Below are 26,942 nucleotides of genomic sequence, written 5' to 3'. Positions count from 1 at the left end.
CTGAAGAGTCATCTCTAGGCATTCGCCAAGACTTCTGACTTGGGCTTGTGGTGCCATGGGCCAAAGATCATCCAGGGAAAAGGAAATCAAGGTAAACTGATGGCCTGTTGCTGTGAGGATTTCTCTAAGGCTTCCCACAGTCCATTGGGCATCAGTTGGCTTTGGCTGCATTGTAGCTGATCCCAACATCTTGGCACTTCGGGCGTCAGTCACTGTAATTACCCAGCTGGCTGCAGGCCGAGTATTCCCGGATAGGTCGAAGGCTACTCTGTGGCTCTCTCGCCTACCTTGGACGCACGATGCCTCTTGGGGGCACCTCGTTCATGTGAAAGGCACCAGGATTCTAGGCACATGGAGCAACGCGGGAGCGTCTCTAGCCCTTCTTGTCCGTCTGCTCCTATCCCACCACCACCTTGGTTCAAGGCTGAGCTCACCAAAGCAAAAGGGTCAGATGGCTAAAACATACTCTTTCCACCTCAGTCCTGCAGGCTCAGGCAGAGTGGGCTCCGCAGCAGGGAGTGCCGGGTGGAAGGCAGTCTGTGGCTGGGCAGAGGAAAGCCAGGGCCTGCCTCTGCTAGGTTTAGGCTTGACCAGCTTGTATTTCCAAGCCTGAGAGATACAACCCGTGGCTCCTTCTTTGGGAGAGTCCTGATGCAGGCTTTTCCAGATGAATCTAACTCCTAGTGCATTTGAAAAATAAATGTGCCTAAAAGTAATTAAAGCATGTTGGTTCATGAATAATACACTATTTTACAACTATTTGCTAAGCGTAATGAGACAAGCTACTAAATGGACAATGAACACTCTATTATGTGATTGCCAACTGTTGTATAAGATATTGAACATATTCATTGCTTCTATCGTCTTGTGTATTATCGAGCTATTGCTTTTTAATAAATTAATTTCCCAGACATCTCTGGGGTCTTTGTTTGAAATCTGGTTGAGGGCAAAAAAAAAAAATAGTTGATTGTGTGGTCTGTGCTGAAGCACCAGTGCTTGGTGGTTTACAAATGAGTGTCACAATCAGCGGCCCCCGCGGGAAGCGCTGTGTGGCATCCAGGTGTGAAGGGAGGTGTTTTCAGCCATGTGCGCTGGAAGAGAAGTTACTGGCCATTGGGGAGGAAAGCCGCTTCCCCAGGCAGGAGTTCAGAAGCTGGGCAGGTCTGTGATCAGTTTCTGAAAATGTTTGATGAAAGCAAAAATAGATGTTTGATCTCACGCCATTCTGTATACTTGGTCTTCAATCTGCTGGTCCACAATTTTTCACACGTCACCGTTCGCTTCAAGGGGAGCTTCCTTTGGATCTCATCACCTCCCAGTGAGGCAGAGCCTGGTCCTCAGTTCTGTGATCCTCCAGTACTTGCGCTTTCCCCAACCAAACCTTTCATCAGTGTCTTCTTTATTTATGGTACCCCCAGTAGAGAGCTCTGGGAGAAGACACCCACACTGCATCTCCCTAAGGGAGCCTCTGAGGCACTGACTAGAGTGTAATGTAACATTGCCCCTTGCACAAGGAGCCCTGGTGGTCATCATACAGGTCTTCTTCCTGTCCCTGGCCTCGGCAGTGAGGCTAACAGAATGCACTTTCATCTCTGCCGTTCAGAATGTTAACTAGGACTAACGTTAGGCAGTGCTTAGCAATTTTTGAGGGAACAAAAGACCCATCTTGTACATCAGATTTCCTGTTATTGAATCAAAAAATCCTTCATTGCTTTAGAAACTCACAAAAAAGACCTGACTTTATGGCAACACTTTTCCAGCCATTATTAAATTGGGATATTATTTCCGGGACTTCTGTTACGTCCAAGCATATCAAATGCATGGGTAATGTGGAAGAAAAGTTCAGGTAGAAGAATCAGATGGTATCAAGGAGAATGGCAAACTCCGGACACACGCTGATCTGGCTATTTCACTTTTTTGGCTTGTCCTATAGCCAGACTGCCGACAGTGTCCATGTGCCACGGATACCAGGGTGGGCGGGCTTCAGCCTAAAATCTTCTCTTAATGTTGGGTTAAGTATGTTCGTAAGAAGCCTTCTCAGCTCACCTCTCCATGATCTGCTCTGGGATACTGGGTTATATGAGAACTCTTTGTTTCTTTAGAGCAAAGAGGAATTGTCTAATTATGACAAATTCTGCACTGTGATACAAGTGTCCCCAAGTATGGAGGTCATGACATGGACATGACCTTGTACAAATTTGAGAAAGTAGAGAGGAGTGTAAAATGAGTGTTTTGTGGGGAGAAATCCTGCCTGTGTGTGTGTCTCTCCAAGCTCACATCCTGATCGCACAACCATTTTCATGGGTCACGTTGTATTTTCTTCAAGTTTTTTTTAAACATGTTAACTACATAGGAGTCTTAATCCCTTTCTCTTCCTTCTTCCTTTTGCAATGTGATTATTCCTTCTATTGATGGACTTCTGTTAGGTAGAAAGAGGAGCAGATACCTTAAAGCTAGCCAGTAAGAAACCCATGGATTTAAAAAATTGCACCTGAATCTAGGGCTGAGAGTTGGCCCCGTGTGCTTGGAGTTCTGACCACAGTCTTTTGCCCCATCATGTAGGACATGTTGTTTCCACTCTAATTCTCAGGATCTGGAGTGTGTGTGTGTGTGTATGTATGTGTATGTATATATATATATATATATATATATATATATATATATATATTTTTTTTTTTTTTTTGGACAGGCAGAGTTAGAGAGACAGAGATAAAGGTCTTCCTTCCGTTGGTTCACCCCCCAGATGGCAGCTACGGCTGGCGTGCTGTGACCGGTGCGCTGTGCCGATCCGAAGCTAGGAGCCAGGTGCTTCCTCCTCATCTCCCATGGGGTGCAGGGCCCAAGGACTTGGGCCATCCTCCACTGCACTCCTGGGTCACAGCAGAGAGCTGGACTGGAAGAGGGGCAACCGGGACAGAATCTAGTGCCCCAACCGGGACGAACCCGGGTGGACTATATTCTTGATAGGACTTCCTTCTGATCCGGAATCTGATATTATTGAAAAAGTAAAATGCAGCAAGAGCTTACATTGACTTTTGCCCTAGAAAGCAGGCCAGAATACCTGGTAGCACCCCTTCCTAATCCAGGTCAACAAATAATCAGCATCGATTTGGGGGCTTCCACCTCTGGCCCCCAGAAAAGCCTCAGGGTCTTGGAATGGGCCGCAGGTTCTCTGGATTTTCATCCGAGTGGAAACAGTACATGGGCCATCTCCGGCATTCTGCTTGGGAGCTCTCTCTTACTCCATTTTTCTGGAGGCAAAAGGAATGTGACTACATAGGTCATTTGCTTTTGGGGTGATTTTTAAAATAGACATTTGAGCCAGATGAGCCTGACATGCTGTAGCTAGAGTCAGGCAAATGATGATTGCAATTGAGGGGCAGGGAAACCCTGCAGTGTGCAGCCCTATCCTATGGCATCAGAAATCAAACACACACCACACTCCTCATGGTGAGCATCGTCACTGACACGTGCGTCCCTGGCTTTATCCCGAAATGAAAGGGCAACCATGGAGCTCAGGGACTCCCTTTGCTGTCAAATGGGTGCATTTGGTGTAGGAAAGTTAGGCATCGTCTTAAAATACTAGTTTCAGGAAGGAAATTGCGTATGAGAAATGGGCATTCATAGCCAGCCTGTGGGTGAGCTATTTTCACATTCTTGATTGATTGCTTCCATCTTTAAAAGGAACAGCACAGAGTGGGTGTTTTCGGGTCAGCTTTGCAGATAAACACTTCAGTTTGTGCCGAAGGTTGCTCAGCTGTAAAACCAGAACCTGACCCACGCCCAGCCCACGGCACTGCCTACTTTCCCACGATGCAAGTACTCCGGATTCAGTGGACTTGCCCAATTTGCTCAAGGCCAGCCCGGGAGGCACGGGCAGGGACTAGGCAGGGCTTCGTGCATCTGTCAGCTCACCCAGTGCCCTCGGGGTGGGTGACCCACACTCGGAGCTACAGAACTTGCTTCTCAGCCTTGTCTTGTCTTGCTGCTGCCACTGGTGCCACTCAGAGAAGCAGGCTACCTTAGTCAGGGCCCAGTCAGTGTGCTGGACAGAGCTTGGCCATAATAGCCTCGCCTATTCGGTCCTCACGTAGGGTCTGTTAATCTTGTTAAGTGCCAAGGATGTTTCCCAAGTCAATGATTGGTCTACGCTTGCAAGTCTATGTGTGCAGCAGTCCCAAGATCAGTGACTACACACTAATGTGTTCACGGGCTGATTGATGTTCACTTCCTAACAGTGATGGATTCAGCAGAGTGTTTGTGTTGTGATTTGTTTTTTCTGTAAGCAACTATCTTTCAGACTGGTGGGGCCCTTTTCATTAGCTGGCCCGGCTGTGTGCTTAACCCTGCATGCAAAAGGCCTATAAAAATGGACTTAAATTCATATACAGGTGGCTGTAAGCTCAGAGCCACGGAAATCAGGTCATTCTATGAGAAAGGGAATTTTTAGGACTGATTTGAGCACGGGCTTCAGATGAAACCCAGCAGCTCGCACTTTGAAGTGGATAGAACGGATTCCAGGGGCATAAGCGTGTGCCCCGGACCCTTTGGGCAGAGCCATGCTTCCGCAGGGCCCTGTTAACAGCCCCGCAGCTGGAACACCAGCGACTCCATTCCCCAGGTCAGTTTGTCTACTTCCCTGTCCCTTCGCCGGGGATGGCAGCAGGCACAGAAAAGTCAGGGCAGGGGAACAGTAACATCTTCAGGCCATTCAGAAGCATCTGACACTTCTATGCCCCACACCTCTCCGGCAGCTCCCCCAAAGTACACCGTGAATGGCACAGACAGCGGAACTGTGGCTCTAGGGACGGGGCAGCTCTTCCAAACACCCCCAAAGAGGCAGCCTCCCAGATGAGTGACAGGTGCTCACACCCTGCAGGACCCTGCCGCCTCACGGGGACATGGTCCTAGTGACCTGCTTATTACAGAGCTGTCTGAGTGGAAGGAGGGGGCGGTGAATGGTGCGCTCCGTGTCGTGCACCTAGAGGGGCAGGGGGTGTCGACAATGCATCTGCCTGGGCTTTTCCTCCTGCCCTGTATTCTCTCCTCCAGAACAGCATTGTTCCTCGTGATCTCTGCTGTTAACCAGCATCCATCCTGGCTTCCCTGTACCGACTGCACAGGCTCAGACTGGTGGACGGTGATGGCACTGGAGGGGAGGGAGGGGGTGCAGCCCATGTAACTCCAGGCGGTACCGTCGTCCTCGTGATCTGTGTGCAGGACCCTCTTGTTCCCACTTGCATCAAGCTGCCCCCCCAGCATGGAAGCCACGGGAGGAATCGCAGCTCCCCCATACCACCCCCACTCCTTTTGTCTTCCTGGGCCTACTGCCTGGTAACGCCGCCTCGGTGGAAACGGGGAGAGAAACCCGAGGACCAAATACAGGCTGCGCACCTTCTCCTATCTGTCACCCCTGCCTTTGAGGTCTGTAGAACAGCCACGGGCCAAGATGCCAACCACGGAAAAGGGCACGCGTGTAAAAACCGGTGTGGGCCGGTTGGTGCAGCTTTGCCTTCCCAGGCCTTGAGGGTGAGCAGTGCATCTCTCTGGCCTGGAAGTAAAGTCGAGCAAGATCTGGTCGAATCACCTCTGCTGAGTTTCATGGAAAGAGTGCATGTTTTCCTTAGTAGGGACCGTGCTGACCTTGTTCTCATTTACACTGATGGCTAGTGGGCAGCTTACATGGAGACGTTACCCTTCTTCAGACTTTCCTTGCAGAAGGCACACCTTCAGTCCTCTCTCCCAGTAGAAGTCACACAACCCAGGCCATTTTTTTAAGTCAGAAATAAGATGCAATCAGATGGCAGGGAGCACATTGTTTTCTGCCCACCCAACAGATCCACTGATGTTGCCAATATTTTTTATGACTAAATATTTCCATGAAAGGCTTTTGGATGATTGTATTTGTTTAGAGTAGCATAAGGTGTATTCTTCTACTTTTCTAATCATGCTTAAAAACCTCAGATGAGCAGAGATCATACAGGCTAAGAAAACCCATACTTCAGCTTGTCATTTAGTTCAAATTTCTAGCCAGTAATAATAAAGCAAAAAAGCCGACAGGGGCCTGTCCAACATCCCCACTGCAGGTTTTGCAAAGGGTGGGTATGAATGTTCAAGGTTAATGCGAGTGCACTGAGGTGGAGAGGTGAGGAGTTGAGCAACTGGAGCGCGTTATTCAACCTTGGCAGTCAGACTGGAGCGGGGGAGGTCTCTGGTTGAACACTCACCTGGTGGAAGGCACAGGGGCCGGCGCGTGTACACACGCAGCACTGAGAGGTAGTGCAGACATGGAGCCAGCTCTTGGAAGAAAAAAAAAAGTGAGCACTATCTGCCTGCTTTCATTTCTCAAATGGACTTTGGTTGGTGGGACACAGCCCTAACGCTCCCCATGTGGTTCCTGGGAAACTGCAAAGCCATTCCCGTGCGGTCCAAGTGTCAACCCTAGAGAACTTCCTGGAGTAGGGGTGCCAGTTCGCAGCAAAGCTGTTAGACTCAGGGAGGCCACTGGGCACCCTTCCAGTCATGTCCTGGTCTTTGTTTTTGTGACTTTTTCTTAAAAACAGAAGAGTATACATTCATTGTTGAAAATGTGGAAAACAGAGATAAGCATAGTGGAAAAAAGTCATCCATGTTTCCTCTATGCAGAGACAAACACTGTTTCCACCGTTCCATTCTTTTTCTTGATGCATAATGTCTGTGTACATATGCACCAATGTATGTTTGCTTAACGCAGATGGGCTCAGACCCTGCAAACTTCGTTATTAGCTACATTTCCCACCAATAGATCACACACATCAGTTCAGTCCATTAACTTTTTTTTTTTTTTTTTTTTGGACAGGCAGAGTGGACAGTGGAGGGAGACAGAGAGAAAGGTCTTCCTTTTTGCCGTTGGTTCACCCTCCAATGGCTGCCGCGGTAGGCGCGCTGTAGCTGGCGCACCGCGCTGTTCCGATGGCAGGAGCCAGGTGCTTATTCTGGTCTCCCATGGGGTGCAGGGCCCAAGGACTTGGGCCATCCTCCACTGCACTCCCTGGCCACAGCAGAGAGCAGGCCTGGAAGAGGGGCAACCGGGACAGGATCGGTGCCCCGACCGGGACTAAAACCCGGTGTGCTGGCGCCGCAAGGCGGAGGATTAGCCTAGTGAGCCGCGGCGCCAGCCCATTAACTTTCTTTCGCATTATTTTCTGGTGGGCAGAGAACCTCGTCCCGCTTTTAGAAATTTGATTTGATTTCAGGTTTACATTATTATTTTTAAGAAACTTCCTCTGTGTCCTAGAGTGCACTATTATTCCTGTTAACAAATAGGTATTCCTGATCCAAAACCTGCATTAAAAAGGATTTACAATTTCTAATTACATTTATAATTTTAACTTGTAATTAATTAAACTGTTTTAATAGTAATGGATCCCTCAGTACGTTGATGTAGTTTTTGAGTTTCAGAACTCGTGATCCTCGCACACACACTCGCATCAGCTATCCCAGCTGTGAGAATTGCCCTCCTCTGGAATTAACTCCTGGACCTTGGACTTTCTGGGTGAAAGGGTCTGGTTTGCATTATGAATACTGATGATGGTGAGGTTATGTAATGGTTTATTTTAAGTAGCGTTACTAATAACATCCTCTGTCACTCATGAGGTTGAACATGATCTGCAGTGTATCATATCATATGTGTGTGTGTGTGTTTTCCATGTCTTCTGCTCGTATGTTGTGTGCCTGTGGAAGCTTTGAAGGCTCCAGGAACATTTCGGGTGATGTACGCAGATTTCTTGAGAGTTCTGGCTTCGTGTTCAGGCAAAGGCTGATGGGCTTGGATTTTTCTTAAATCCTCTAGGGAGGGTCTATTTAGCCTCCATCCCTGCAGTGGGTTTAAAAGCAGTCCCAGCAAGAGCAGAGAGCCAGGTACTTCATCATCAAGGCCTTGCGATCTAGGCCACCCCTAACGTTTCCAGGACCAAGTGAAGGGACAGGTGAGTCCTGGCTCAGCAGCGCACATCGCCCGACTCGGGGACCAGAGCCGCAGGACAGTGAACGCTCTGCAAGGATGGCAAACGGGCTGACCCGAAGTGGAGCTGCTGGCTTGCTGTTTCTGCACTCGGCCTTTTTGATTTCGCTGACACAAGGCTCCTGTCCCCTTCTGTCTTGGCTCCAGATGGGAAGGAGTGCTTCCCACACAGGACCATACCGACAGACGGGCAGGTCACCCGGGGAAACTAAACCGATCAACAGCAAGCCCACCTGAGTGAAATGCACCTGCTCTTCACAAAGAAAACCCGTGGCAGGGGGAAAGCCCACCGCATCGAGCAGCCCAGCCAACGGTCTCGCCAACAGCCTCCCAGAGCCGGGGAAAATTTCCATATTGCTTGACCCCGGTGTTCTCCTTGGGATCTATGTTAAGCAAATAATCCAACGATGCCTCCAAAGTCCCATACAAATAGATACACTGAACCGCTATTTCTATGAATGGAGATGGTGGCGGGAGACAGCTTCGCTCTCCAATAGCTGTGACATTCCCTGAACAGAGGATGGTACAGGCACTGAGAGACTTAAAAAGAATTTATTTAGTTTGGAATATATAAAAGTGTTTAGGGAGTATAATTGCAACTCTATAAAACTAAAACTATATGATACAAAGGAATTTTAAAATGCATTTTTAAGAAAAACAGAAGAAAGTACACCAGCATATTTGTACTGGTTGTACTGGCTGGCGGGATATGGGGCCCAGGTATTTTTCTGACTTTTCACTCTCAACTTTAAGTGCTGAACTCAGGCATTTGAACTTTCTAATGAAAACCAGTAATAATGTTTGCAAGACAATTATCTGGCCATTGTTTCTAAGATGCAGTATATTTAAATACAACGTCAGGATCTTTTCTTTCCTGGAACCAATCCCACAAATCATATTTAAAGGATATAAAGGATAAAGCCATATTAAGTGAATTTCTGATAGAATCCACATGTATTCAGCTTGGAGAAGCCTCAACAAGTCTGTAAATACTTCAGCAAGGGAGGGGTAAAGTTGGAGGGGAACGAGGTCTCAAGGCAGTGACCCAGGGGCTGGGGGAGGTGAAGTGCTGGGGCTTTTCCCAGGAAGCCTGGCTTCCTGCTGGGTGCACAGGGACCAGTGACATTGACTGCCAGTGGCCGGGAGCCCACTCGCGTGCACTGTTTTTCTCTCTTGCTTGCTGCCTCACAAACACGTGATTTTTAGAAATTACGTCATGTAAATGAACACATCCAGCATCTGGGTCAAGTGTTGGCGAGCCCTCGGGAAGTGGTCCGTCCCCAGGGACCAGGACCCGCTCCTCCTCGTGAGCTACAGATAAGAGCAGGGAAGACACAGATCCTCCCCCACCGCCAGAACGAGTGGCCTCGACTCCGTGTCCGTCTTTGGAAAGTTACAAGCAGCTCTTACTCCCTCCCAGCCAACCCGCAGTGGGGCAAGGCCTGGTAGACAGATCAGTTGAGAAACAAGGTCTTTGCGAGTGGCGTGGCACGTTGTCACAGAAGCGGACGATTCGTCAGCTGCCACGACGTGGCCCGCTGAGGAATCCCTGCTCCGGGCCCACACACACAGGCCAGCGTGGACGCCAGAGGCGGGCAGTGTTCCTTCTGGGGGCCAGGCAGGGCTGCAAGGCACTGGAAAGGGAGAAGGGCAGGGCGTGGAGCCGTGTGGGGGAAATGAAATGGCTTGCCTGGACCGATAGTTTTTTCCCCTCTTCAAAGCAGAGACTCACGCTGAATTTACACTCTAATTAAAATCGTGAGCTCGTTCCTGTGGGAAAATGAAAGACAAATGCTTCCATGTTAAATAAGGAGGATGGTTGCCTGGGAATATTATATATAAATGTTGTAGGTTATGACAATATGATGCTAAGGTAAGCAAAACAAACAAACAAAAAACAAAACCCACCAGCAATGGCAATAGCCAATGCTGATAAGGCTGTAAACAAACAAAAAGACGTGTAACCCATCCAGGTTGCCCCATGGCACTTGGCAGTAGAAGCCAAACAAGAGCTCTTTGCTCTCCTGCAAATGTATGCTGAGGAGGTAAATTAATAGAAGGAAAACGCTGGATGTGTAAAGATGCTAATTGAAGCATTAGTTTGAACAGCAGAAACTGGAAACCCATAAATGTCGCCGAGTGGGGGGATGAGTTTCCAAAAGATGGCCAATCAGTAAAATGTGTCCTATTAGGCGTCTGCTAACATAACCGAAGATTTTAAGAAATCAGGCCCTGAGTGGGAGTTGGGGGTGAGGGACAGGGGTCATGAAGCGAAATACTAAGACGACTTGAAAGGTAGCAGATGAAAGTGTTAAAATAGTGACGTTGTGACTTTCTCTTTCTAAAAATGACATATACTGTTGCTATGCCATTTCATGAACATACGCAACAATTCTGAGCAGTTATTTCACTGATTGTATGGATACATTTCATGCTATTATCGAGTGTTCAAAAAAAACTTTCCACCAAACTGTGGAAATGTTGAAAGGCACAAAGAATTAATACACAGGATAAATATTGCTATTTTAGATGCTTTTTTTAACATAAATTTCTAAAAACGGTACCTGCTAGTGACCAGAACGGGCAGCAGTTTTTGCAAGCCAATGCTTTCTGGCCCAGCATTGACCTTGATGAAAGCAATCGAGTCTCCTTCATTGAAGTTCAAAACAAAACCATCCATAACCCCATTGTAAAGAGCGAAACCACAAGCCACAGTCTTCAGTCACTGCCAGGGGATGCTTCCATGTCTTGTTTCCTATTGATAAGTTCTAGCAAGGTCTCCCTTAATCAGGCGTGAAAGTGGAAACTGGCTGCCTTTTGGGTTTAAAGAAACATAGGGAGAGAGAGAAGACTTGGCTGAAAATGACTATAGAGAAATGGTTGGGGATGTTTGGGATGGGTTCTGTGGCTTTGGGGCAGTGACGGAGAAGCGTGGCCACTGAGTCCATTGGAAGCTAAGGCAAGGGAGATCTGTTCACAGGCAGTGAGAGAGAGGGTGTACTGGACAATGTGTGTAAAGGGAAGGGGTGGGGTGCTCAAGCTCTCCAGTCGCTGGACAAATGGCACACACACAAATGATTTCTAAAGCTTGGAGCAGGCAGCAGGAGGATGGTCAGATCCCACATGGCTTGGCTGGGAAGCCATGTAGTCTTTCTTTAGGAATAAGTCACTCATTGTGTGTGTCTAATGTGACTGTGCCGCTGCTGCTCTACTCACGAGCCACAAACGGGCCACGTGCAGCAGAAGACACATGGGCTTCAAGGCAAACAGAACTGGCTCCTGATCCCGCTGCTCACCTGCCTGGGGCCTGCGGTTAGGTTCCGCTCTCACTAAACCTCCCTTTCAATGACAAGATGGAGGTGACCTGCCTACACCATCAGCGGGCACAATGGTAGAGTGTGCAGGCAGTAGGCGGGGTCATGAGGACGCACAGCACACACACACACACATCTGTGCAGAGGCTGTATACAGATCTCTATACACATACACTGAGATGCACACATCATGACAGGTGATGGGAAATTGCTGTGACCACAGAAAAGCTAAAACAGCAAGTGTGCTACTCACTTGCTCCCCTGTCCGGTAAGATGCTTGGCAGAGGGTGGGAAGTGGAGCCAGGGACCGGCAGGTCGAGTGGGTGCAAGGAGGCCTGGGTGGTGTTCTAGGGCTTCGCTTCACGTTCAGGGAACGCAGAGAAAGTGTGATGACGTTGATGAGGATCTTGTGCGTTGTGAGGACTCCTACAGACAAAAGGTACACATTTCTTTACAGCAGGGACTGGAGCGACTGTGTGCGGTTATTTTGAGCTTTGCAGAATATAGCTCTCGGAATGTTGGCTGAACGCATGAACGCTGGATTTACAGGGCTTGGGGGAATCCTCATCTTCCCGTGCGTGGAAACCATGGTGTAAAACGGAAAGGAGGGGAGGGGATGAACCTCCAACCCTCCACCATTCAAATACAGAGAGAGAGAGGAGAGAGAGAGAGACACTCTCCAATCACTAAGTGCTTGATAACCACAGGGGAGGACCCCGGGAACTGAACTGTAGGCAATAACAAACTACCTTAAGGTGAAAAGAAACCATGGTCATTTCTTTTTCTTTATCTTTTGCCTTCACAGAAAATATGATGCTGGCATGCTAATCGCATGAGACAACTGGGCCCACAGACAGCCACAAAGCACAACAACACAACCCAAACTCAGACAAGAAGCAAAAATGGAGCTTTCCTGGCGTCTACAAGAAGCGCTTTATTTTTCCTCTAGATTTCTTTTCTAAGAGACAAAAACAAAGAAACTGAACCATTTACAGACACAATACGGATTTCAGGTGATCATAACCGAGCATGTTCTTTTATTAAGCGTAGGGTGGGAGGAACGGGAAGTTTGCTCAGGAGAACAGGGAGGCTGTGAAAGCCAGCGCGCAAGGTGCTTCTTCACGCTGGGCATGGAGAGTGGAGGGAACAGTATTATTCCTCATCCCAGGAGAATCCTGTGTTTTCCTAAGGACGCACTGCTTCCTTTCCTGCCCACCAAGGTGTCTGGGGAATGATTTTGCAAAATTTGTTTGTTATAATCTCTAAGGAATTATGTGCACAGCTTTGGCAAGGGAGGATGTGACCGGTGCGTGTGCCACCCACTGGCTCCATCTCTGAGTCGTGCCACCATTGCGGCCGGCAGGATGAAGGTTCTCCGGCTGTAATGACTGAGACCACCATTTCCTGAATCAAGGCAGCACGGAAGGATGAACTCAGGCTTTCCCAGCCCTTGGCTGCCGTGGTAGCTGGGTGGGACAAGGGGGCACCGGACTAATCTACGCAGCAAGCTGTGCTTCTACGCTGAGCGAAGGAACCCACCCACCCACCCACCCACCGAGCTTCCGCTTTCAAACACAGCAGCACAAAGACCCACAGGTACCCCAGCCCCAGGAAAGTGATTTCTTCCCTCCCCTCCCCCGGAACTCCGTTTCCCATTGGTACTTGGCACGTTCCACTCATGGCAGCGGCTCTCGCTTCTCTCGTGCACACCCGCGCGACCGGGCCACGGGGATCCGCGGGATGCTGAGGTGGGAAGGGGTCCGGCGCTCGCCCTCAGTGGGGCTGGCTGCCCACGCGCTCCTGCACCAGCCTCTCGCTGAGCGCCCACAGCGCCCGGGCCGTCTCCTCGCGCTGCGCTTCTGCCGAGGGTGTGCAGCGGCAGCAGCTGTTGAAGTACATCCCTCCGAGGCCCTCGAGCTCCGGCGCCGCGGCGCAGTAGACCGTGGTGGCGGCTCCCTGTTGCTGGGAATCAAAGCAGAGAGAGGAAGGGGTGAGGCGGCGCGGGCCTGCGACTGTGGGGCAATCACCCGGCCCGCCCTCCCTGCCTCCACGGCCGCTGGCGCGCGCGGCGTGGCAGAGGGTACAGCGCTCGGAGCACATGGCTGTAAAAGGAATGATGTGGCCATCCTGGAAAAACGAGTTCATAAACTCCGCTCGTAAAGCTGGTGTGACTTTTTACACCTCATAGAGGAAAAGGCTTGGAAAATAAATACACGTATCAATAAATCAGAACGGGCTCCCCTTCCGCACAGAGAGAGAAAGATGGACTCCTTTGGCAGACGCCAGAACAAATTCATTCAACCCTGTGGCTGCGGATGTAATTTGACACCAAGAGCTTTCTCTTTCTTTCTTAGAACTTTGTCTGAATTCCATCAACCACGCTTGATCATGGCCCATCAGGTAGGAAACCTAAGTGGGGCTGGTGCCAGGTCTCTTCGTTATTCTTTGCCCAAAGTGCTACTACAAGAAGAGTTGGCAGTGCTTCGTTAAAAACGTCTGACACACACACACACACGCCTCACACAGATGCAGAGCACATGTATCGGTGTGCCTGGAAAATATTGGATGAAACCTCTTACTGGCCCCGGGTTTGCAATGGGACAGGGGCTAAAAGGTGGTATTTCCTCCCTGCCCACTTCAAAATACAAGTTGCAACAGCAGCTGTGGATGACTTGCGCTTCATCTTCTGGGTCCCACTGGAGGCTGCGGCGAGGGATGCCTGTGCTCGGGAGCCCCATATCATCTGGACTGACAGGATACAGTCAGCGATGCTGTAGAGAGGGCAAGGAATCACTTTGCTTTGCAGGCCATAATTAAAAATAATAGGCTGCTCTTCATAGGGAGACACGGTAGGCCCGGCTCTAATTTAAAACCAATACAGTAGCTCTGGCATCTTATGATTATTTATGTGCATCCCGGCCCTGGCTGCATCAACTGATTATCAACTGATGGGAGGAAGGGGTGTCCAGAAGAGGACCAGGGAAGGTAACAGCAGCCACGGTTGCTCAGAGGGAAACCTTAGGGACTAGGGACGTGTGACTGTGGGGAAAATGGGCGGCTTCTGTCTGCACCCCAAGGTTCCGTGTCTGTGGCAGAGCGCTCCGTGGAGACGCCGCCCCGGGCAGTGTTTGGTTTGCACTCTCTCTGATTGCATTTGAGAAGGAGGAGATGCCAAGGCCGTGCTGGACCCAGAGTCCTAAGGTTTCACAGTTTTAGGAAAGTGCCATAAAATAGGCTTGGGTTTTTGTTTTTTGGCTTCAGTGTCAGGGTCTGTGGTCACATTGCAATTGGTCTGAAAACAAAACGGTCCAGCGCAGACAAGTGATGGTAGGAGGGGTGTGGTGGGAGAGACAGAGCCGTGCGTCCTGGTACTAAGTGGCTGCCACAGTGAACCAGACAAGTCCCTCTAGTCTCGAGGGTGCACAGTGGACACGACTTGATCTTAGTGAAGTAGTGGCTGGTTTGCTATCTCCCCCACTCCCTGACCCTGCCCATTCCCCCAAACAGCCAGTTTCTACCTTGCACACAGCTGCTTCCTTTCCAGTGGATTTGTGTGGTTCAAGTCTAATGGAAAGGAGTTCATGTCATCCAAATTTACTTCCACGGAGTTATTATTCCTAATAACCCTTCGTGTAGCACCTGGCACGCTGAGCGAAAGCATTCTGAGTGGCCTACTGACTCCTCCACATCCCATGTCAGGACAAAGGGAGCAAAAGCGCCTCTGAAGGTCAACTGGAGAACCGAGATGGTATTTTTCATCCATTGGGGCTATCAGCTATAGACTTCGATTTCCCTCTGAAGCTGCCAACAGCACCAGGGAGTAGGCAGGTGACATGCTGTGGACTCGCAGGTGCTCCCAAAGCCCAGCTTCAACCACGGTGACAGACGGGCCTTTTGCTGTTCTGCTGGTCCCGACAGGAGACTGCCAAGGAGATTCTTCCAAACCCAATGTACTATTTTGCCACTGTGACCTTCTCAAGTGATACCATGTTGCTCTCTTCATTGTTCCAATGAGGTTTTTGCAAAGGAATTCTGCAGTCACATTGATTTGGAGTTGAGTTGGGGGTGCTGGGGACACGCATTGTCCCTCTGGAATCTGCAAAGCGGTTGCAATTGGCCTCATTTCATGTAAAACCACATTTGGCTACGATGCTAAAATCCATAAATGTTTAATGAAAAAAAAAAACATTTTTTGAAAATTAGAAGCTGGCCTTGACATGCTTTGGCGGCCAGACCAAAGGGATATACAATCGCAATTCCACTACCAGGAAACCTACAAAGCCCTGGCCTTGTACAGGGGGGCACCTGAGAGCAGAGACTTCCTTCTCCACTCCCCAGATCACTGGCATACATCTGGCCAGGTCTCCCTCTCTGATTCCTGCCGAGTGTGACTGGCAGTTGTCTCCCTCTCCTCCCCTGCAGGACAATGAGGTGGTGACAATATCATGCTGGTCCCATGCCTACCACCTCTTTGGCTGCTGGAGAATAACCTGTTCAGCTGTCCCATGGCGACCTCTGAGTGACATCTTTATATGAGCACATGTGATGACAGTTTAATGACAAGTTCTCACTTTGGGCGCATCGTCTCCCCATCTGCATAGCGTCGGCCAGCCTGAGCCACATTAAGTGCCGTCTCATTGGTAAACAAGCCAGGACTGCTGATACAAGATAAAACATTTTCTAACTGATTAAACGTTTTTTTTAAGAACACTTTCATCACCGTCAAATGACTTTCAGGCCACCTTTTGGGCCATTGTCAGTACCTATTTGAGAAAAAAATGCAAGAGCACTGTACAGGAAATAGCGGTAACGAGCCTGCTCTCCAGGATCTGAAGCAATGGCTTGCCAGTCGTCACCACTGCTTCCTGATCCATTGTGATAGAATTATCACACTGAGACGTAGAAATGCTGGCTGGAACCGGTTTTGGGAGGACGTTCTGACAGAATGGTGGAGGCTGGGTACCGTGCTCATCACAGGAACTGGGCAGCTCCACCGGGCAGGCCCAGGATGGAGCACTTCCGGGGAGCTCAGTAGAGTCTTTGATCGTGTTCCAATGCCACTTCCCACCCAGTCAAACATTTGTGAATGGCCGGAGGAGGACTGTGCCATCCATCTTGACGGTGTATGTAAAATTACCTAGGATTCCTGTTTGGGATTAAATTCAGAATGTCTGGGTAATAGGGGCTCATCATTCTTTTTCATGAACCGTTTGTCACATTTGCAGCACAAGCTTCAACTACCAAAATGTGGGCTTTGGAAAGCACTTGCTGTTTATAGTTGAGGTTCTGGAGTCTAAATTATCCATCCTCCCAAAATCCTTTGTTGGGATGAAAAATGTTAAGTAGCTGCCTTTCATCAACATTTATTTGATAACTGCTGGCCATCAGTTTGTAGCTGTCAGCATGGAATACAAATGACTATTGACTCTGTTGAAGGAAAAGGTACAGAGGTTTCTGACAAAAAAGTAGAATAAAGAATGCCCCTCGGACCCACACACATTGACACCTAAAATGCATTGGTTAGTGATCTGGTACAATACTTCTGTTCTCATAAGGACACGTGATACATAATTCAATGCTTAGTTTTCAGGTTTCTCTATTTTAAAACGCATGCTTACTTAAAAGAAATAGTAGATTCCTGCCTTACAGTAGCTGTAACTATGATGTATATTAAACAATAGACCTAATACCATGGCGTTTCTAACTATCCAGTAATCAGAAGAGACGTTCTAAGATCGCCTTATTCCACATGTATCGATACTAGGATGAATGGGAAACTAACCCATTTATGCAGAAAAGTAGAATTATCTAAGGGAACATGCTGCAGAAGAAGTCAGATTAACTTCTGAACCGCAAGCGCAGGAAAGGAGAGGCCCCCTTCAGAGGTGGGCACTGACGCCAGAGCTGGCTTCCGAGAGCAAAAAGCGAATCTGGAGTGAGTAGCTGGGGCAGAGGAGGGACAGGTGCCTCTTCAAACCTGTAAAGCTTCCATCATTACCCAGCGGGGGCCGGAGGGGGGCAAAGCAAACACCCCCAAATCACAAACCCAGTCACCTAATCCAGTGGTCCCGTGAGAACCTCTGAGCAGAACGCTTAATCACCCAGTCGTGGGGTATGAGCACATGTGTCCCGCATGGAATAAACGGCTGTCTCCCAGCAACACTCCTGCAAGAGAGCTTAGAGCCCACCCTACCGGAAAGGTGTGGGGTGGGCTACTGGAGTTCATCTCCAGATACCTTGCTGCTTGGGACATAGCTCTTACAAAAAGCAACTCTATTTTCAATCTCTGACTTGGAAGACGTGCAAAAACAAGTTGTCCATCCACCAGTCTTTTCCATGGACAAATTAGCCGCCTATCCCATGAGTTGATAAAATAATACAGTTTGTACAGGGCCTCCCCACTGCACAGGACTGCAGCCAACAGGTCACCCTCTGCCTCCCCTGCCGTGCAGGCATCATTCAGTTGTGCTGGTCGATTTGGAATACGTATTAATGAACAAGCACGCTGACCCCTGTAGGAATCACGGGAGGCGGCAGCTGACTTGTTTTTCCAGTGAGTTGTAGCAAGACTGTTCAATGACACTTAGCAACAGGCTGCAATTTTTATAAGCGTTATGTTCTAATCCTCACAGCACTCTCAGAACCAGGGATAACAGATATACTCATTTTCAGAGCAGCCCCCTTAGTATTAGCCATCGAAAGCGACTTGCCCAAAGCCATATGGAGAATCACGAAGACTGACCAATCCCAGAATCCCCAGGCGTTAATATGCGAAACCTCCTTCCCAAATGTGTTGCACAAATATTTGCACAGTGCTTGCTTCCTCTTAAGGTCTCCCATTTGGCTCCAGCTGCGCCTGGGCAGAGTGACACCCTGACGTGGCCTCAAATCAAATGCACAGGCTCTCAGGAGTTCAACTGGGAACTGTTAAAAGGAGATTTCCCCATTGTTGATTTAGTCAGTGAGCTAAATTGAAATTATATCCATTTGGATTAACAGAAATGAAGACTCAGCACCACCTCGAATGATCCCACAGCAAATGACCCTTGAGAGAAAGGTTGTCTGGACTGAAAACGCTACCTCCAGGTGCCAGACTTGCCGAGCAAAGGAACCTGCTCTTGGATGACAGGACATCAAAGCCAGTGAAATCTAAGCAACCTCCCCCTTACAAATCTCCATCCATGGGGACCGGTACAGCCCATGTCGGGACGCCCGTGGGCAGAGGAGACCCTGACCCTTCCTCTTACTTCCATAAATGCCTCGGTGGCCTTTAGCTACGTGCAGATACTTCCTGTGGGTACTGCACTATAACTTTCTATTGGAGCAGAGCACAGGCTATTTTTCACATTTACTACTGGAAGGGCAATGCACTTCGTTTCTCAAATACAAAGAGCGAAGGTGATCAGGAAAGTCGGTATTTGTTACCAGGCTTTAAAAGTTTGAAAGAGTGTTTTTAGAATCCATGGAGATCCCATCCCATGTCTTCACGCTGCAGAAGAGAGTGGCTACTCTTACACAATGGACGTAGTTGGAATGGCTATTTAACTTTTGCCATAAGGAAAAGAGTTTCTTGGCTAAGAAACACGTCTGCGAGTGTGCAGAACCTCAGGTTCCTTTTCAGTTAATTCTCACACTATAGTCAGAGAGGAGGATTCCCCAGGGCACACTGGGGACACGGTCTGTGCAAAGGGAGAGGTAAGGGATGGACGGGCTATGCCGACCCAACACTGTCAGTGCAGCTGCTCTGAGCACATGCACAGGGCGCCTGGAATGCAATGTCTGAGAGTTTTCAAGTCACAGCTGCATATGTACGGACCTCCACTCAGGAAGAACTTAGAAGGTGACCCAGGGGCCTTCCCTGGTTGCAGTTCAGGTCCCCCAACTATGGTACCCCCACGCCCCCTACCTTTCCGAGTCAGGCTCATCAGGAGCACTGTGCAAAGCCAAACTGTTCTCCCTGACAGGAGACACTGCCTTCTAGCAGGATGACTAAGGAGTTTCAGGAGCTGACTTGAAGCCCAGGGCGGACTGCACTGAAGGTCAGCAGGCCAGCTGCTCTCAGTCCTCGGCCAAGTGTTCTCGGAAGACCCAGTAGGTGCAGGATAGAAAGCTAGAAAGATTCTTTCAAGGCAGAATGTCTTCCTCATTCCTTGGGGAGGAATAGGCAGCAAACCCAATCATCCAAGGACGTTCAAAGCCATGTTCATCCTGGGAACTCCAGTCATGGGGTGGTCTGAACCTAGGCTACTTCACACAGGACTGAAGTGCAGACTGTCAGGACCTGCGTTTTCCTGTCGACCCACTGTCCTAACGCTTCCCTTGGAATCAGGGAAGCCCTCCTCCCAACTTTTTCATGTTCCCGAATCCTGGCCATGAATCCAAGATGGACATAAATCCAAGATGGATTTATGTCTGGTCTTGAAAGCGTGGAGGCATAAGGTCTAGATTTGTTTCATCTTTCTAAGGCCTGCGGCTGTTGTAAGAACCCCGCTTTGCTGGCGGTGATGCGAGCGGGGTCCTCTGGATGCGGGAAGGCCCGAGGGGTAGCTGAAGCACAACCCATATGGGTGATTGACCAGTGCTTGCTCCACCTTCTGCTTGTGCCTGTCAGAGCTGTGCTACAACCCCGGGGCCTGAGCCATCCGCTCATGTTGTCGGCTGTGTCTCAGATGCACGCAAGTCCTCTGGCCGTGCCCCGTCCATGCTGCCCAGAATACACCCACAGCTCAATGTACAGTTTCTTTCCACATGGGCAGTTCCCTTGCTGGGATGGAAAATCGCACTGGGGTACCCATCTGTCTAGGGGTGAGTTTGAAATGGCCAAGCACAAGAGAGAGGGAAATTTGCCACCAAAATAAACACCTTATGGATAGCATCATCCTGCCACTGGGGACAGATCCGGTGGCCTCTTCCCGAAATTTTCCAAGGGGTCTACCTTGAGGCCAGTGCTGAGGGACTGCTGAGCGTGGAACGGAATTAAGACTTAGCTTGTGTTACTTTGGGACATTTGACATGGTTGCCCTTTAACTCTCTAACCTCTGTTATAGCTGGCTCTGTATACTGTACACACATGCATACCTCTGTATCTGCCATGTATACTGGAATAAATCTGAATTTGGCGGCAGGCAGAATGAGTGGGTTCAGTTCCCTAATGATGCCGAGAATAACTTAGCAGGGCAGGTGCGACAAGCAGCTCCCCCCTTCCTTCTCCTGCACCGAGAATGACTCCGCCTCGTCTGCCTGCCGCTCAGTTCTTCCAGAAAACCAGGAGCTGACTCGTGAGCAGACAGGATTTCAGGGCAAACCTTAAACAAGCTGTTGGTTTGGATTTTAAGGCTGACAGTTCGTTTACACTTATGTCACACACAGACTCCACAACACAGTACCGAAAAGACATCGGCGGAAACAACCACCCCCCCCCCCAAAAAAAAAAGCCATGGGGTCTCTGCTGGGGCCACATCTTGGTCAGAAATGAACTCTTAACTCTGCCTTCCGGAGACAAATTAAGAGGACGTATTGGCGGCAGTTCAGATCCCAGGAGCAGAAGCAGGCTGCCGCCGCCCAGTCCCCCATGGCGCACTCGGGCATGACTTTGTCAGGTGTGTGTTTTCAGAGCGCACGCTCGCTTGAACAGACCATTCCTCAAGCTCAGAGATGCTGGCTTTGTTAATATTTCATTTAGAACATACTGTGGGGAGCGTCTCATTTATATTACTTCCATAATTAATGCTGATCGCCTAGGCACTGCCTTACATGGAGAGATCTCTTCACAGTGGTCGATGGGTATTAAGAGACAATAGATATTTCATTCACCAGCAGCTTGTTGCTAGTTAGTAGGAAATGATGGTGTGTGCTGTTGCTTTAATTGCCAGGGTAAAGAATTCTGCCTGGGTGTTAGTGAGCATTTTAAAGCACTTGATGCAAATAGACTAGAAACAAAACAAACAAACAAAATTTTACCTTGATTATGCAACACCTTAGCATAGAAAGTTACAAAGGTATGTCTTTTTTAAAAATTGCATTCTATCATGCAAATATAATCTAAATATGCATGTGCTGACTACTCATCTACTGTATTTTAGGAAATACAATTAGGCTGCCTTTCTCCTCTCCTATGTAGACTGTAAATAACTGTAGATCTTTCTCTTGTTTCCCATGTAAATATATGTAAATACCAACAAGCTATGCATGCTGATATACTGGGCAATTTCAGATACTTTTATAATCTGAAGGCATGTACTCCAACTGGTTTGTTAAAAGGTGGGGGCTGGGAGGGGCTCTCTCAAACTCTTTAAAGTGGAATCGAAATTAAAGATTTCTTCCTAGACTGGTGTGGCTGCTTGCTTCTTCTCTCTCCTCCCTGAGTCCCTGCAGGCTCTCCTAGCTTCTCCCTGGAGAGACAGGGGGCACACACCAGGCTCTGCCCCAACAGCTGAACCATTGGCCTTGGGCTTTTCACACATCTCTCTTACTTGGCTTTTCTAAACAAACACACAAAACCAGCTTCTAGGATCATAAGGTATGCTTCTTTGCATAGTTCTAACAGAACAACCTTGAGTGAAAAATTCCTGATGTGCCAAGGCGAGTGACTCACATCCCACAAGCACTGAGAAGGGGATCAGAGATGCAGAAAGGGGGCGAGGGTGAGAGACTCCCCAAAGTGACAGAACTGCCCAATGCCACCAAAACCCTCGTGTCCCCGGCCTCACAAAAGCCATGATGCTTTTTGTGCAAAGGGCCAGAGATGACACAATGGAGGCTCCGTGGGCCACACAGTCTCGCTCAGCCACTCTGCCCAGCCATTGTGGTTGTGACAGCAGCCACAGATGACATGGACCCATGTGGATGTGGCTGTGTTCCAATAAAACTTTATTCACAAAAACAGGCAGTGGGCCAGATGGGACCTGCGGGTTAGAGTTTGCCAGCCTCTGTCCCGTGCCCTAGCAAAACTCAATTGCTCTTCCACAGATCATTAACGTTTCCCTTTTGGGTCTGTGTAGGCACTTGATGAGCTGAGCGAACACTTTGATCCATTGAAAATTTTCCATCTTCTCCCTGCAAGTACCAGGGCTCTTTGTAGAAGACACGAGATAATAAGGAGGTGAGCAAAAATGAAATCACCTGTGCTAACACATCACGCTGTCTCCCTTAGACAAATTACATTGCCAGGTTTCAATTTATTTATCTTTTGTTTTCACAAATGGAGATGGAGGAGAAAAGTACAAAGGAAGGGGGAAAAAAAAAGAATAGAAAGGAGCCAAACGACACTCACCCTTCAATGAGGAGAAAGAGGCTATTACCTCGGGTATCTATGGAAACCAAGCAGCGTGCAAACTTTTTAATGGTTGGAAAATAGCGTTTGCTTTTGAAGATGTTTTCCCCAAGTATGATGTTGCAGTGTAAATGCATTAATTGACAGTTTCCTTCGGGACTTCTTTATTGAAGTTCCCAAACTTAATTTGATGGCACAAGGAACTCTCTGGAGCCCTTGAAGAATGCTACGAAGTTAGGTCTTTAGAAAAGGGAGCCAGCTCTCAGGCATCGCGCGTACAAATCCAGCCCAACTCCAACTCCCCCGCAGAGCCAGCCAAGAAACAGCCCTCGCTCCCTGTAGTTTTCCATTAAAAACCCCTCTGTGTTCACCTTGGGGAGGGAGAGGCCCTTTCTAACCTCTATTGAACAAGAATCGATGTCAGCCCTTCAGTCCTGCAGGGGACGGCACAGAGGAGCCCGGGGAGGAAACACCAGGGCAATTGTGCAGATTGAGAGGAGTAGGGGAAGGTGGAAGAAGTCCCGGAGCTGAGGCCAGAAACGCTTGCGGTGGCAGCCTGCACCTGGCACCTCTGTGACAAGCCACTGAGACTCGGTTTCCTCATCTACGAAGTCCCTTCGAGGGGTTCTTACAAGGACAGTGATGACACTTGGCCCTTTCTGGGGTACACAACAGATGCTAATGCAAAGACGGCTGCGGTTCTCTTGATTAAACGTTTAGAGAAGCATGCACAGCCAAAGACCGGGCCTTTCCTTCATGTACAGGATCAAAAGTCAGAGGAAAAGTCAGTCTTCTGCGCTAGGAGCAGGCGGCAGCTGCTCGCTCTTCTGGTTCCACCCAGCATCTCTGGGCGCCGTGCTGGGTGTGAGTGCCACTGCTCCTCGCATCCCACAGCAGGGACCAGAACCCAGTTCATGGCCACATCCCTGGGGCACTGACATTTGGACAGTGGCCACTATCACTTGGTAAGTGCTATCACATTCCGGACACTCCCCTCCACAGGCCCTGTGTATGCCTGCCTCTCCATGCCCACACATCTGTGCATGAAGTGTGGGAGAACAGAGCATCCAGACGGGCCCACAGTGGAATAAGCAGGTGGTTAGAAACACAGCACAGTAGAAGTACAGCAGCTCGGTGTGGACGGTTGCTGCCGTATTATTTAAGATTTTCTCCTTGAAAACTTTCATCTCAGGACACCGGGGAAGCACATGGACCCATCTGAGTGGCGCACTAGCTGCATCTGACAGATGAGAAGATGCACAGAGCTGGTACTGGCAGGCCTAATTCCCTTCACCCAGAAGTGGCAGAATCCTTCCTGCAGTCTTTGCCCACCTGGCTGGAGCATTCTTTCCATATGGTTCTACATGCATTTCCATTCTATAAGCCGCCTCCGGTCACTTCACCCTGCCCCTGTCATTCTACCTGCAGAATCTGTGCCTCCAAACATAAAAGCTACCTTCCGCACATTATTTCCAACAGTTGGACAGCTCTCAGGATCCCCAGTGCAGGGACTCGAAACCAACAGGCTGTGGAGCCAGATGAATGAATGAATGCATGATTGTGAATGTGCACACACTCTGAAGTGCTGCTGTCTGCAGGTGTTGGGGGCGTTTGTGACTTGGACCAAGGCTCTGGGGTGGGGGGGAGGGGGCAGACTGCAGGGGGTTCAGGGGGGTATGACCCATGGAAGCTGACGAGTCAGTCAAGCAGAACAAACACTGCCATGGCCAAGGGGCGAGGGCTGCCGTGGCACAGCCTTCTGCGGAGGGAGACGGTGGGGGAACCTCGGGCCCAGCCCCTCCTCCTGCCCACACCTTCATCTAGACAGTGCACGCTCCAAATGTTAGAAGGTAAAAGACAACTGTGTAGACCTCCAGGGAGCCCCACAGCCACACCACCTCCTGACTCCAGGTTTAAACCTCCCTCTTGGCCAGAAATCCTCTTCCTGGCTGACTCAAACCCCAGGAGAGACGAAGCCTGCAGTTCCTCCTGGTGGGCCTCACCTGCACCTGACCCCAGGGCTCTCTTTGAGCCACACGCCCAGCCCAGCCTCACTGTCCACACAGCAGTCCCTTGCCAGGCTCCAGTTGGCTCCGGCTCGCCCTCTCAAACACATCCTGAGTTTACCCCATCTTTGTCCAGGGAGGGAGGGAAGCTTAGCCGCTGTCTCAGAAAGATCAGTTCTGCCCCAATGTGATGGCAACAGCAAGAGCTACAGTTGTGGTGCTGACGGCTGCTGGGGTCTGAGGGCCTGTACGTGCCTGGGGCGACTCTCCCAACAGCTCAGCTCACCTGCTAGGCATTATGACAGAGGGGCCAACACAGCCTAACAGAGGTGAAGGGACTCGAGGCCATGCGGCAGGAAAGTACATGAAGCGAGTTCCAAATTGCGGGTGTCTCAGATCAAAGCTCATATTCTGTTTGTGGTTAACTGTTTTTTCATAAGATGACATGCTTTTGTTAAACATTGATTGATTGATTTCAAAGGCAGAGTGACAGAGAAGAGGGGAGGAGGGGGAGGAGAGACAGGGAGAGAGGGAGAGGGGAGGGGAGGGAAGGGGAGGGGAGGGGGGGAGAGGGAGAGAGGGGGAGAGGGGGAGAGGGGGAGAGGAGGAGAGAGGGAGAGAGGGAGAGGGGGAGAGAGGGGGAGAGGGAGAGAGAGAGAGAGAGAGAGAGAGAGAGAGAATGAATGAGAGAATGATTCTGAATTTATCTTCCATCTGCTGGTTCATCCCTGCCTACAATAGCCAGGTCTGGGCCAGGTCCTGTCCAAAGACAGGAGCCAGGAATTCCATCTGAGTCTCCCACATTGGCAGGACCAGCTACCTGGGCCATCCTGTGCTGCCTCCCAGGTTCATCAACAGGAACTAGCAGCAAGCACTCCCACGTGGGCTGTGGGCCTCCCAAGTGACAGCTAAGCCCTCTGTGCCGCACCGTCCGCCCTCAGTGTTCGAGTCCACACTCCATATGCCCTTTAGCGTTCTAGAACCATGCGCAGATTTGACCCACAAGCCCCGCTGGATGTGTGACGGGCACGCATGCTCCCTGCCTGGGCCCCTGGGCCCCTGGTGGCTGAGTCCCTCTCCACAGGGCCCCAGGGGCCTTCCTCCTCCTTTCTCAGCCCCATGTCTAGACCCTCAAGTGCACAACTTCCAACCTGGTGTCTTCAGGCTCTGCCGGCATCATTTCTGCCTGCTGTGGTTCTGAACGATACCTGAGCATCCTTTTCCCCTCCCTGCAGTGTTCATCTTTCGCAAACCGCTTATGGCAATGCAGCCCGGCAAGGCCTGGGTTAACGGCCAGGCACTGGCAGTTTATCTGGCAGTACCCAGCCGGGCAGCCTCATGATCTGCCAACTGCAGCTGGAACTCTCCGGCCCTCATGGGTCAGGGAAATGCTGAACTCACGACAACAGGGCACACCCAGGAACACCTTGCTCTGCTTTTTCCCCCACTCTGGCTGCCACTGCTGATAGGATTCATCCTCTCACAAATGCCTGGCTTGGAGAAAGGAAGGCACAGATACACCTTTGCCACAAAGCAAGGTGTTGGCAGGGATACAAGCCCACCGTGGCCTCGCATTGCCTTAGGAGTCCAATCAGATGACTTGCTACAAGAGAGTCAACATTATGAGCCCCGTGTGGAGCCTTGAAGCCTTTGGTGGCACTTTCTGATGGTCGTGCTTTACATTCTGCAAGTGGAGTAGGTGTCTGGCACAGTGGTTACACTGCCACTTGGGACGCTGCATCCCATATCGCAGGGCCTGGACTGAGTCCTGACTCCTCCACTTCTGATCACGGTGCCCGCTACTGCACGCTCTGTGAGGCAGCAGGGGTGGCTCAAGTGCTGGGGTCCCTGTGAGAGGCCCGGAATGAGTTCTGGACTCCTGGCTTCAACCAGGCCCACAACCCGCTGTTGTAAGGATATGGGGAGTGAACCAGTGGATTGAAGATCACTCAGTGTCTTATCTTTCTGTATCTCTTTCTTCCTTACAAATAAAATAAATATGAATATATTTGTATTGTCATTTCACAAAATCCCTATTGGAAGTATTATTATCCCATTTTACTGACAGGGAAACTGAGGTTTGAGCATGTAAGATGACATAAAAAAATAAGTGCCAGTGAACAAGTGAATTCTGACTATTGTCAGCTGCCTGTCTCATACCAAGGGATGCACATGCCCATACTGCTTCTTGGGAGGGTGCACCCTGTGTGTGTCAGATCTTTTCTGAAGCTGGTACATCCCTATTCCCAATTAAAGGCAGAATACAGAAGCCCAAGGAGGCAAACTCTTTTGCCCAGAGCAAAGAGCAAGTGACCTCCGCTCTTGATAACTGCACCATGAAAGACAGG

The 26,942-nt window shown here is 49.7% G+C and overlaps 2 protein-coding genes across 2 annotated transcripts in view; one reads left to right on the top strand and one right to left on the bottom strand.

The window, feature by feature from the left end:
- MAF (MAF bZIP transcription factor) overlaps positions 1-12,841 on the top strand; it is a 335,480-nt gene extending 322,639 nt beyond the window's left edge. Inside the window, exon 3 of the mRNA XM_062175788.1 lies at positions 12,122-12,841. The gene's annotated coding sequence lies outside the window, so the exon portion shown is untranslated. The remainder of the gene's footprint in view (positions 1-12,121) is intronic.
- Positions 12,842-12,878: 37 nt separating this feature from the next.
- Positions 12,879-26,942, bottom strand: part of WWOX (WW domain containing oxidoreductase) — a 1,015,207-nt gene continuing 1,001,143 nt past the window's right edge. Inside the window, exon 9 of the mRNA XM_062175786.1 lies at positions 12,879-13,278. Coding sequence (XP_062031770.1) covers positions 13,090-13,278 — 189 coding nt within the window. The 3' untranslated portion in view covers positions 12,879-13,089. The remainder of the gene's footprint in view (positions 13,279-26,942) is intronic.

The sequence above is a fragment of the Lepus europaeus genome, chromosome 19, assembly GCF_033115175.1.
Source record: "Lepus europaeus isolate LE1 chromosome 19, mLepTim1.pri, whole genome shotgun sequence".
In the NCBI taxonomy this organism is placed as follows: domain Eukaryota; kingdom Metazoa; phylum Chordata; class Mammalia; order Lagomorpha; family Leporidae; genus Lepus; species Lepus europaeus.
Note: the sequence above shows the minus strand (reverse complement) of the source record. Positions and strands in the feature narration are given on the sequence as shown.